We start from the raw sequence: 12048 nt of genomic DNA, 5'->3' as shown, positions 1-12048 counted from the left end.
GTACTGCATTTATGGCATTAAGTGTGTTAGGTGTTATGTTATGTACCTTGAAAATGACATGATGGTGTGTGAAATAAAAGATATATGAATCTTAACATCTCTCCCCCTTAGCTTTTTCCTCATCCAGTAGAAGAAATACACCGGTGCAAATATCATTTTAAAAAATGAGTTATTTGAGTGGTTACTATAGAGTTTCTGGTTCCAACATCTGATATCAGATGAGGATTGTAAGTTGAATCATGGCGGCAGCCAATTCAATTCATTTACAACTTCCAGAGCTCATGGGGAAAAATTACGACAACTGGTCTGTCCAGTTAAAAGTATTTTTTCTGTCCCAAGATTTGTGAAATTTGGTGGAGAATGGCTACACCGAAGTAGCCGACCAAGCATCATTTGAAGTACTAAAAAGGGAGGAGAGAGATTCAATGGTTGAGAACCGAAAAAATGAAAAAAGGATCAGAAAGCATTATACGCGATTTTTCAAGCTATAGAAGAATCGATATTTGGAAAAATATCGAACGCATAGACAGCAAAGACAGTGTGGGATATTCTGCAAAAATCCTATAAAGGCGACGATCGGGTCAAGCGAGTGCGGCTACAAACAATGAGAGGTAAATTTGAGTCTCTAAATATGAGCGACTCGGAATCAATCTCGGAATTCTTTGATCAGGTGCAATCCATAGTTAACCAATTAAAGGTTAACGGTGAAAAAATTGAAGATCCAAAGACTGAGGAAAAGATCATGCGATCTTTGACTACGAAATTTGACTATGTTGTCACCGCAATTGAAGAAGGGCAAGACACATCAACCATGTCGATAGAATGGTTGATGGGTTCATTATGCTCCCACGAGCAAAGGATGAACCAGAAGGCCAGCACCTCTAACATGGAGCATGCGTTGCAGAGCAGATTTGTTCAGACAAATCTTGGTGGCTATCAAGGCAGCTGAGGCCGAGGACGCTGTAGACGCAAAGGAAGAAATAATATCACTGGTAAATATAAAACCGGCGATATTAATAATTCCGGAGGTCGCGGTGGTTACACCGGAGCACGTGACAAGTCCAAAGTCAAGTGCTACCGATGTCAACAGTTCGGGCACTGCAGACTTGAATGCCGAACGAGCAGGCAGAGCATGCAAATACAGCTGAAGCTGAAGAAAACATGGTTCTGGCGTGCAACAATGTTGAACCAGATTGCGAGCGTACAAATATCTGGTATCTTGATACCGGGTGCAGTAATCACATGTGTGAAAGAAATGAGTTTTTCTCACGCTTAGACGAATCGGTACGTGGTGAAGTTAATTTTGGGAATCGATCCAAAATTCCGGTGATGGGCAAAGGTGACATAAAAATCTAGTCTAAAAATGGTATTGACAATACCATTGTAGACGTATTCTTTGTGCCAGCATTGTTCTGGAATTTGTTGAGTATGGGGCAACTTTCCGAAAAAGGGCACAAAATTGACATCCAAAATGGAGTTTGCACTGTTAAGGGCAGAAACAACAAAATGGTTGCAAAAGTGCAGATGACGAAAAATCGGAAGTTCCCTTTGACGCTTCAAACAAAGACCGTGATGAATCTTTCAACAATATTGAAAGATAGTGATTGGTTATGGCACTTGAGGTTCAAACATCTTCCCCACTTCCTTCTTTCTTCATCTCTAACCAGGTCTCTAATATAGTGATACTTGATGTCGATAAGATGTAGTCCTGTTACCATATCTTTCTGCACCAAGAGCTGCAATCCTCGGAAATTTAGATGACCAAACCCGAAAATGCCATAGCCAATTGCTATTTATCTGTTAAACAGGTGCCCAACGAAAAAGTGTTCTTGGGAAAACTCTGTAGGAAGCATGGAGCGGTAACAAACTAGATGTTTCGTTCTTGCGAGTATTTGGGTGTGTTGCATATCCCCATATACCAGATGAATGGAGGAAAAAGCTAGAAGACAAAAGTGAGAAGTGCATTTTCATCGGCTACAACAATGTAACTAAGGGTTGTAAGTTGTATAACCCGGTGACAGGGGCAGTGATCGTGAGCAGAGATATCCAGTTTGTTGAAGATGAAGTCTGGGCATGGAACCAGAAAGATGACAACCAGAAAGATGTCATCATAAAAAATGAACGGTGCGAGGAGGACGCGGAACCGTGGGAGGACACAGACAGATCTTTACCCAGCAGTTCATCCCCTTTACAAAGTTCTCAATCACAGGCAGCAGTTTCGGAGCCTGCGGAACGACTAAAGCGAACGCGGGTGATTCTGGTCCGCTTATAAGACTATGTGATCACTTCAGACAACAACACTGATAAAGATATTACTGATGAAACTTTAGTAAACTTTGTCAATTCGTAGATTGTGACCCAGTTTTCTATAAAAATGCACGATGGATTCAGGCTATGGATGAGGAGATCCATGCAATAGAAAAAAAATGCCACATGGGAGTTGACTTCTTTACCATCTGGATAGAAGCCAATTGGTGTCTAGTGGGTGTACAAGACGAAGTACAAACTCGACGGTCAGGTAGACTGGTTCAAGGCGAGACTCGTAGTGAAAGGCTACAGGCAAAAGCCAGGAATTGACTACTTTGAGGTGTTCGCACCTGTTACCAGAATGGATACCATCCGAATGATCGTAGCACTTGTAGCTCAAAATCGGTGGAAAATCCAACAGATGGATGTCAAATCAACATTTCTAAATGGCGTCCTTGAAGTGGAGGTTTATGTTGAACAACCAGAAGGTTATGTCAAGAGAGGCCATGAGAATCAAGTGTACAGGTTGAAGAAGGCATTGTACGGACTGAAACAAGCACCAGGTGCTGGGTACACGCGAATCGACACATACATGCTGGAAGATGGGTTCCAGAAATCTCCTTATGAGTACACTATATATCAAGTCAAACTCTGATGTTGATCTCATTATTGTTTGTCTTTATGTTGATGACTTGATATTTACAGGAAATTGCGAAAAGATGTTTGCAGAATTCAGGGAGGCTATGACTTGCCAGTTTGAGATGACAGATATGGGATTGATGTCCTACTTTCTGGCGTTGAAGTACATCAGACAGATGATGGCATATTTATTTCATAAAAGAAGTATGCCGGTGATATTCTGAAGCATCTCAAGATGGAGTCTCTTAATTCCATTAGGACTCCAGTTATGGAACAGTTGGAATTAAAGACGGAAGGAATCAGAGAACTAATAAATCCCACATATTTTAAAAGCATAGATGGTAGTCTAAGATATTTGACTTCCACTATGCCAGATATTGTTTATGGAGTTGGGATTATTAGCCGATTTATGGAGAAGCCCTACCAATCACACTTGAAGGCGGCGAAGCACATTTTCGGTACATCAGTGGTACCCGTGATCATGGAATTATTTACTCTTATTCTAACAATTTCAATTTGTTGGGATATACAGACAGTTATTCGGGAGGTGATATAGAAACTCGAAAAAGTACTTCCGGGTATGCTTTCTTTCTCGGAGCTGGAGCTTTTTCCTGGTCATCAAAGAAGCAACAGGTTGTTGCGCTGTCAACAGCAGAAGTAGAATACATGGCAGCAACTTCAGTTGCATGTCAAGCAGTATGGCTGCGTCGCATGCTGGATGGAGTTGAGGTACAAACATGGTGGCCCTACCAAAATCATGTGTGATAATAAATCTACAATCGCACTTGCCAAGAATCTAGTTTTTCATGGCACGAGCAAGCATCTTGGGATTAAATATCATTACATTCGAGATTTGGTCGAAGATGGGGAAATCGAGATCGAATTTTGCAGATCTGAAGATCAAGTGACAGATATTTTGACAAAACCGCTGCAAGCGAATTCATTTGAGAAATTGAAGATGATGCTCGGTTTTGTTGATTTTAAAAATCGATTTAAGGGAGGCTGTTGAAAATTAAGTCGATATTTAATGTTTGCCGACAAATCTTGAGATTGGTAGATCTTTGGCGATTGGTCAAAATTCGGCGCATGCAAATCCGAAGATATCAAGGCATGCAAATAAGATTCGTGAAAATCCTCTTGTATTGCATTTATGGCATTGAATGTGTTAGGTGTTATGTTATGTACCTTGAAAATGACATGCATTCTATATAATGCATGGTGTGTGAAATAAAAGATATATGAATCTTAACATCTCTCTCCCCCCCTTAGCTTTCTCCTCATCCAGTAGAAGAAATACACCGGTGCAAATATCAGTTTTAAAAACGAGAGTTATTTGAGTGGTTACTATAGAGTTTCTGGTTCCAACAATACCCACCAGCTATACAAGAAAAACCCATATTTGCGCTGAAGAGATACGGTTAAAGAATCTTTTCTTCTTTCATGATTTCATCCCATTCACTGTCTCGTCTAAAGATACTAAAGTGGTCCAGAACATTTGTTTCTAATACGAAAATGGGCCCACCTACAGTTCAAGAGGTAGGTTCCACACTTTGGGAGGAAAGATTCAGTGGGGCCTACCTCATTGTATTACAGTGTGGCCCCCACTGCAGGCATGGTTTTAAATATCGGTCCTCACCGAAACTGAAATTTTAGCCGAAATTTCGACTGAAATTCGGTAAAGGCGTTTGATATGTCTTTTCTTGGGCCAAAATTTTAGCCAGAATTCTGTAAAGGAATAAAAAAAATATTTTATCAAAAATGCAGTATAGTAGGTCCCATACTTGAATGATATAAACCTTCATTTTTTTTTATAGCCCTTGCTTGGGGTATTGAGCTCTATTCAGTCGTGTTCCTTTGGTTGGAAAGTCCGAAGAAATGAAGTGGCAAGAATAAAAGAAAAGAAAAAGAAAGTTTTGGAAAGATAAAAAATGTTTTTTTAGGTAAGATGAGATTGAACCCAGACCTCTAGGTCAAATAGCAATGTCTTAACCATTGAGCTAGAGGCTCAATATCTGTGGGGTCATTTGGGTATGAGAAACCAATGGTGTGGACCATGTTGGTATCTTTTATACAGTGAATGGGAGGAAAGAACAAATGAGGAGCTTTAAGTATATCCTTGGTAGGTCATTTTTGGTTTTTCTTGTTTGTTTGGTCTTACATGTATATACCCTTCCTTCGAAGCCACCAAATCTATAGATTCCAAACAAATTCTGTCAGAGTATCTGATGAGGATGTTTAAGCACACTCATAAAGTGGGTTATTCAATCCTTGCCATTTCTTTTAGGCGATGATACCCCCAGGCAGTACGCATTCGCCTCCCTTTCAACGTGATTTGAAGTCAAAAAGCAAGTTATAAGGAGGGCGAATGCGTACTGCAAAGGGGGTGAAAATATCATCTCCCTTTCCTTTCTGGGATTAAGAGTTTGGAGAAGAATGGATGTGGTTATTTAGTAGAAAAGGGCCTTCTGGATTTTCAGCTAATTCAACTGCAGATGAAGTTACACGAGGGATTGATGGAACTGGCCTCACTGCCATTGTTACAGGTGGGTTTGGTCTAGAATTATTTTTGCTTGTCTTTTGAGGACTTATTTTATTTGCATTATTATGGTTTTTGTTAATGAAAACCTTGAAGAGATATGGGTTATTAAATGTAATAGAAGTGGAAATGTTGATTTTCTATAATGACTGCCATTATAATGTGAAAATGTTGATTTTCTTTAATTACTGCCATTATAATTGGTGGGTTTGACATGGATTTCAGCTTGCTTGTGATAGATAAATTTTTATTACTTATTTCTATGTTGGGTTTATGGAATTGTTTACATGATAACTGCTGGGAGTAAAATCTGTCCCTCCAATAGTACGATGACACATGGCGCCTAGCTCATTTTGGCAACCGAACTTGCCGTTACGAAACAAGGGCAAGTGAATCATCTCACCTACTCTCCAAGGATGGCGGCCCCGGGTAATAAAGAAAACACCTTGGTGGGAAACCTATCCCATCGTAATAACCTTCCTAAAATTCAGGAATTCGAATAAGTGACCAAGTTCCGTATGGAAACTTGGGTACCTCCATGATAAACAAGGAAACCGGCTTCTTAGGAAGATCGGTCAATAGGAAAGTCCCCATGAAAGGCAAGTATTCCGCATTGCCTTGGACTCCTCTATAAAAGGACCTCCACGCTCAAAGATACGCATCTTCTATAAGTCACAAGCACTATTACTCTACTTCTCTATTGTCTGGATTTCCTGCTTGTGTGCCGACTTCTGACGAGCGTCGGGGTGATTCTTGAGCGCAGGACGAGCAAAGAGCAACCCTCTACCGAAGCATGTCTAATCAGAGCAGATTTCAGCACCAACAGATTGGCCCAGTCTATGAGGAGCTGCATATTATGAAAACTTTATAGGTCAGAGGGTTGGGATGATCCTATGGAAATGATTTTTGGGGTGCAACCTATTTGCGTCCCATCAAATGGACGGTGTCAATCATCTTATGATGTAAGCCACACATTTTAAAAAATACTGGACTACACGTGCTTACACCACATAAAAACACTTGAATCATTCATCTGTTTAGATGCTTAAACATTCTTTAGGGAAGTAAAGTTTATGATGAGGGGGGTCAGGATTTTGGATGTGATGTAAACCTTTGAGCTTTATTCTCTTTGGATGCGAGTTAACATAGAGAGAGAGAGAGAGAGAGAGAGAGAGAGAGGAGGAGCAGGAGCAGGAATACCTAGAAATCTCTTCTTTTTTTGGGATATTTCATATCTAAATGGTAGTGATTCCATGTCACCATACATGCAATTATTACTCATGTTTCTTGTCTTGTAATCTCTAAGGATTTGTGTGTTACTTTGGCAAACAAATACCACAAGTAATCTGAAATTTTTTTAACTTAGGGATTGCTTGAGGATCCCTTGCATTTGGCATCAAAACGCAGCATAGTTCAAGAGGTAGGTCCGACACTTTGGGAGGAATGCTTCAGTAGGGCATGACCTCATTGGATCACAATGTGGCGCCCCACTACACCATAGTGGGTCCCAAACCTGATTGATACAATCCGTATAGTTAATAGCGCTTTGGATTTCCTAGTACATTGCTCTGCTCAGTTGGGTCCCTTGGATTGGAAGATTGAAGGAAATGATGTGGTGAAAAGTAAAGAAAAAAATTGAGAAAGGAGAAAATTACGTTTTGTTGTCTGGTTAGAAAACAATAGAACACACCAACAATGGAAGTTTGATGAAAAATAACTCCCTTTCCCGATGTTTTACACGGCAAGTGTCACAACCGGGCGAGGCCTAAAAGTTATTCAGATCACACAATCATAACATCCAATAATGTGTATTGTTTGTTCTTAAATGCAAATGCTTATATGTAGTCTTTTAACCATCCATCTTCAGTTGCAAAAGTTACATTTTTTTTTTTTTTTTTTTGATATAGGGGATCCAAAGCTAGGCCTTTGAAGTGGGTGAGCCCACTATGTCGTAAAGGAGGCATCACATTGTAAAACAAAGAGGTCCGCCCCTAGTGAAGTGTTCCTCCACACTTTTTTTTTGGGAAAATATGGGCTTGGGTAGAAGTACAAGGTATTGAAGTTCAATGACCCAAACTATTTGTTACGCGGCTATTTTAACCCTCCAATTTGTGGCCTTTATGCTTTTTATAAGGCGAAGACCCTTCCTACTTTTTAAAGAGGAAGGGGATGGTGTTATTAAAATCTATCTCTTTTGGGAAATGTTGATTCACCAACTCTATTTTTCTTGACTGAACCAACCTTGGCTCATGAAACGGATCAGACCTTGTTCTGGAGGAGAAAGATATGCGGAAAACAGTTTGAGAAAGATGAGTGCAAAGAAAAGGAAGATTTTTCATGCACCTTCGATGAAACATGAACATCAAGTGGTATTGTTGTTCTATCCGAGATCAGTCCGGACAAGTCGATGAGTGAGAATTTTGGAAGATTCTAAGGTGATGAGGTCATTCCTTTCTCAATGCAAGGGCTTACTAATGGCCATTAGCCCTATCAATACCCCTCTCATATAATTTTAAGTCGCTTTCTCATTGGATCAAAAGTGCCCTCACGAATAGGGATCTTACCATAGTAAACACAAGCCTCGCTTTCGTTGTAATAAGTGAATCAACTCAAAAGAGAGGCTTTTAAGAGAGAATAAGGGGAGAGCGGTAGAGCCCTGTGAGATTGATCCCAAAAATCTCTCTTCTACTCACTCCCACGCACGCCTCTCAGCGGGACCGAAGAGAAAAGTGGGGGGAGAGGCCAGGTACGAGAATTGTTTCAACAATCCCTTCGAACCAGCTAAAGAAAAACCAAATGCAGGGTGTCTTATTTCAAAGTTGTTGACCCTCCAATTTGTGGCCTTTATGCTTTTTATAAACTGAAAGCCCTTCCTACTTTTTAAAGGGGAAGGGGATGGAGGAGATGGCGTTATTAAAATGGGATTCCTAAGTATAGTTCACGCTCTTATACTTTATCCTCCCGGTGGCATCTTTTCATATAAAATATTAGAGCATATTAAGTACTAGAAAGTAAGTCTATCTCACCGCGCCTTAAATTTCAATTCTTTTTTAGCATCTATTAGAGAGAGAGAGAGAGAGAGAGAGAGAGAGAGAGAGGGGGGGGGGGGGATGAGTGATCTTATACTTCTTCTCATTTGAGAGTGATGAGTTGACGGTCCTACACTCTTGATTTTTTTTTCAATGGTTTTACACTTTTGTTTAGAAAAATATTGTATATACACAACCTCCAATCTTGTCAGAATGCTAGTGGTATGAATTAGGATCTGTGAATTTTGACACATGGTTTCTTTTCTATTTCTTTTCTCTTCCTTCTATGGTGTACCTATATAGTATTGTAGAGTATATGTAAATAACATTTTCTAAGAAGGTACTCTCTTATATCTTGTATCACTAAATTTTCTATTACGGGATTCTGTTTTGGGAAAAAAAAGGGGCTTCTACCATTTGAGCCACGTCCACTAAAAGACAAATGGAGGGAGCTGAAATCCCCATAAAAGCAATAAATACACATTTAAGAGGGTCACATCAAGGGTCATTTCAATCCTTTTTTTGTTATGTAAACAGAATCCCGTTTTCAGTGTTTTCCCTCTATCTATTGAAAAATAGAATGTTTGACAAAGAAGTTCAATGACCCAAACCATTTGTTATGTTTCAACCAATCCTTTTTATGTTTGTAGGAGTGGTGGAATAAGGATTTAACAGAAGGAGACAAGCATTGGATTTGCCTACAATTACCTTGGAGAATAGTGGCAAATAAATACTGTTTGGTTGTGCAACAAACTCCAAGAGTGAAGGAATAAGTAAAGGGTGCCATTACCAATATAGAGGAGGGAAGAGAGGGAAAGAGAGAGCACCATTCTCAAGACTTTTCAAGCAAAATTCCACCTTTTGAGAAGAATTTGGTTTGAAAGCTATAAGGAGGAGACAAGAATTCCTCCTCAGCAGGCATGCAATAATTATGCCAAGGAGTTCTGCGTGGAGTTCAATACTGGCAACCAAATAAGGAATGTCATCCCAAATCCAAACAAAATTCCAACGATTGCCTGGATTTTGTGCAACTAAACATAGCCTATCCTTTCTCTTTCTCATAAATATTTAGAACACCTCCCCCACTTTCTCAAATCTCCGTTCTTTACAAACAATGGTTTTAAATTTCGGTATATGTGTCGGACCCAACCGAAATTTCGGATTTCGGACGAAATTTAAAACCATGTTACAAACTGCCCAATTTAAATTCCTAAAAAATATGATAAAATAAAGAAGGGAAATGATAGATGCGCCCCTTTTCATCACTTGGGACACCCTGTATCAATGACTGCAGAGGGGCTGATGTACTTCACGTCAGAAGGATTCAACAGATTTGCTTGCCACGTGCACTGTAATAGGGGTGTCCCATGTGATGAAAAGGGGCGCATTTATCATTTCCCAATAAAGAACCCACTTCCTATACTGAAATGCACACCAAACTCAGCGGTAAAATTCCTTGAACTTTTGAATACTCTAAAACCCAAAAAGAACTGATAAGAATCAAGAACACACGCAATAGACCGTTTACACGAATAAGATGGAAAGAGTTAAGATAAACAGTTCTTCATTCTGTAACACGGATTTAATTACAAATGGGAACCTACAAAAACATAAACCCTAACCCCCACTCTTACCAACAAATGAAAAACCCCTTAAAACACGACCTCACATATAGAAAACAAGGACTAAACAAAAAACCCACATAACTCAACTATCAACATTCACCTGCTTAACATCTTTCCTTTCCTCTTCCTTCACCTTTGGAATCACAATTTTAAGAACACCATTCTTCATTTCTGCCTTTATTTCATCAAGCTTATAGAGCTTAGGAGGGAGATCAATCCTACTACTATACCTACGCGGAGTGTCATCATCTTCTGAATCTTTACTTTCTCCTTTGATTATTAGTGTATTCTGCTCAACTAAAACCTTAACATCTTCTTTCCCAAAACCAGGCATGTCTATCCTCAAATACAAAGCATTCTCATCTTCTTTCACATCAAAACACCTCCTTGGACAACTTCCTATTCCTCTTGATGCAGCCATGAAGGGATTATCCAACATTTGGTCCATCAGATTAAACAGCTGGGTCAATGTCGTTGTTGGAAAGAACGGATCAAAAACATCTAAACCATAACACAGAGACAGAATCATAATCAGGTCAGATAACTGTCAAGCAACCAATTAGTTCAAAAGCTTATATGAAACAAGTAATTACTCCAAAAGCTTAAGCTGTTAGAGTTGGTGTGATTTTATCACTTACATTTCAATACTCCCCCTAGCTTGTCCTCTTTGTTGGATGGGTCGCACATGTGACCCCCCTTTTGGGTTGGGATAAAATGTGAAACAACCGATTACTCCAAAAGCTTAAGCTGTGAGCTATTGCCTCAAGTCATCCCAACAACTCCCTAATGTTAAAAATGGACCAAGCTAACCCAAAAGAGGGGTCACATGTGTGATCGTGTACAAGAGTATATACATAACACGAGTTTTTATACGATATAAGTTGGTATAATCCAATATTTTGCTGCAAAAAGTATTGTACGGCCCAACAGGATGGTCACCATGAGGGTCACTAGGATGGTCCAAACCGTCCATTCAGAGGGCCAAAACCTAAATAAGTTGTGCCCAATACATCATTTCCATAGATCGGAGTGCCATTAAATGGACGGTACGGACCACCATCCTAGTCAGGGGCCGTATAGTACTTTTTGAAAAATACTGAACTATATGGGCTTACACCAAATAAAATCTCAAATAACACCAACTCTGACCGCTTGAGCTTTTGGAGTAATTGGTTGTTTCACAAAAACAAAGAGAATTGAACCTACTCAAATTAAAATAGGGAGAAAACCCTTAAACAGAAGGGTATGAGATGATGTTTTTATGAAAGAAATTGAAATTTTGGTGAAAAGAGAAGATGGAAGAAAACCCATAAATAGAACAATATGAGATGATTTTTTTAGCATAGAAATTAAAATTTTAGTGAAAAGGGAAGATGGAATGAGATTATTACTGTTGAAGTATAAATGATTAAATAACTCCAACTTCAACACCTTACACTTCTGGAGTAATTGGTTGTTTCACATAGTATAGAGTTATTGCCTCATGTCCTGGATACAAAATCCAACAACTCCTTGATATAAAAAATCAGCCTCTATAGCCAACCCAAAAGAGGGGCCACATAACACCAACACTAACAAGTATGGAATAATTGGTAATTTCACAATTAGCCTTACCTGAGAAAAACCCAGGAGGGGATTCACGCCGGGGAGTGATGGCTGACTGATCGGACCGTCGATCTATGTCGATGCTTCGTTCGACGTCCATATCAGGCCTTTGGATATTTGTGTTGAAGGATCGTGCGGCTGAGATTGATTGGAGAGGGAGGTTAAATTTTTGTAAGAGCTTTGAAGAAATAGCCCTTCTGGCAGTGGCCATGGAAGGCATTGGAGTGAAAGAATTGAGATCGAGTAAATTTTAGAGAGTTCGGTGTTGTTTTTCCTCTTTGTTTTTTGATGGTTTGGAATGAGATTTTAGTAGGGCTTATTTCTACCGATGGGAGTTTGGGGACAGTGATAGAGATGTGTAGAAGGG

The 12048-nt window shown here is 39.6% G+C and overlaps 1 protein-coding gene across 1 annotated transcript; it reads right to left on the bottom strand.

Annotated features, from left to right (window-relative positions):
- Positions 1-9998: 9998 nt before the first annotated feature.
- LOC143881152 (small heat shock protein, chloroplastic-like) lies at positions 9999-12048 on the bottom strand. The gene is made up of 2 exons (XM_077384141.1): positions 11691-12048; positions 9999-10577 (listed from the first exon to the last, which is right to left on the bottom strand). Exons 1-2 carry the CDS (start codon positions 11899-11901, stop codon positions 10159-10161), a joined length of 630 nt encoding a protein of 209 aa, XP_077240256.1. The 5' UTR covers positions 11902-12048; the 3' UTR covers positions 9999-10158.

The sequence above is a fragment of the Tasmannia lanceolata genome, unplaced genomic scaffold, assembly GCF_043159265.1.
Source record: "Tasmannia lanceolata isolate RefF3 unplaced genomic scaffold, GAP_Taslan_0.1 ptg000007l, whole genome shotgun sequence".
NCBI classification, from domain to species: domain Eukaryota; kingdom Viridiplantae; phylum Streptophyta; class Magnoliopsida; order Canellales; family Winteraceae; genus Tasmannia; species Tasmannia lanceolata.
This window is presented reverse-complemented; position numbering and strand designations above follow the sequence as displayed.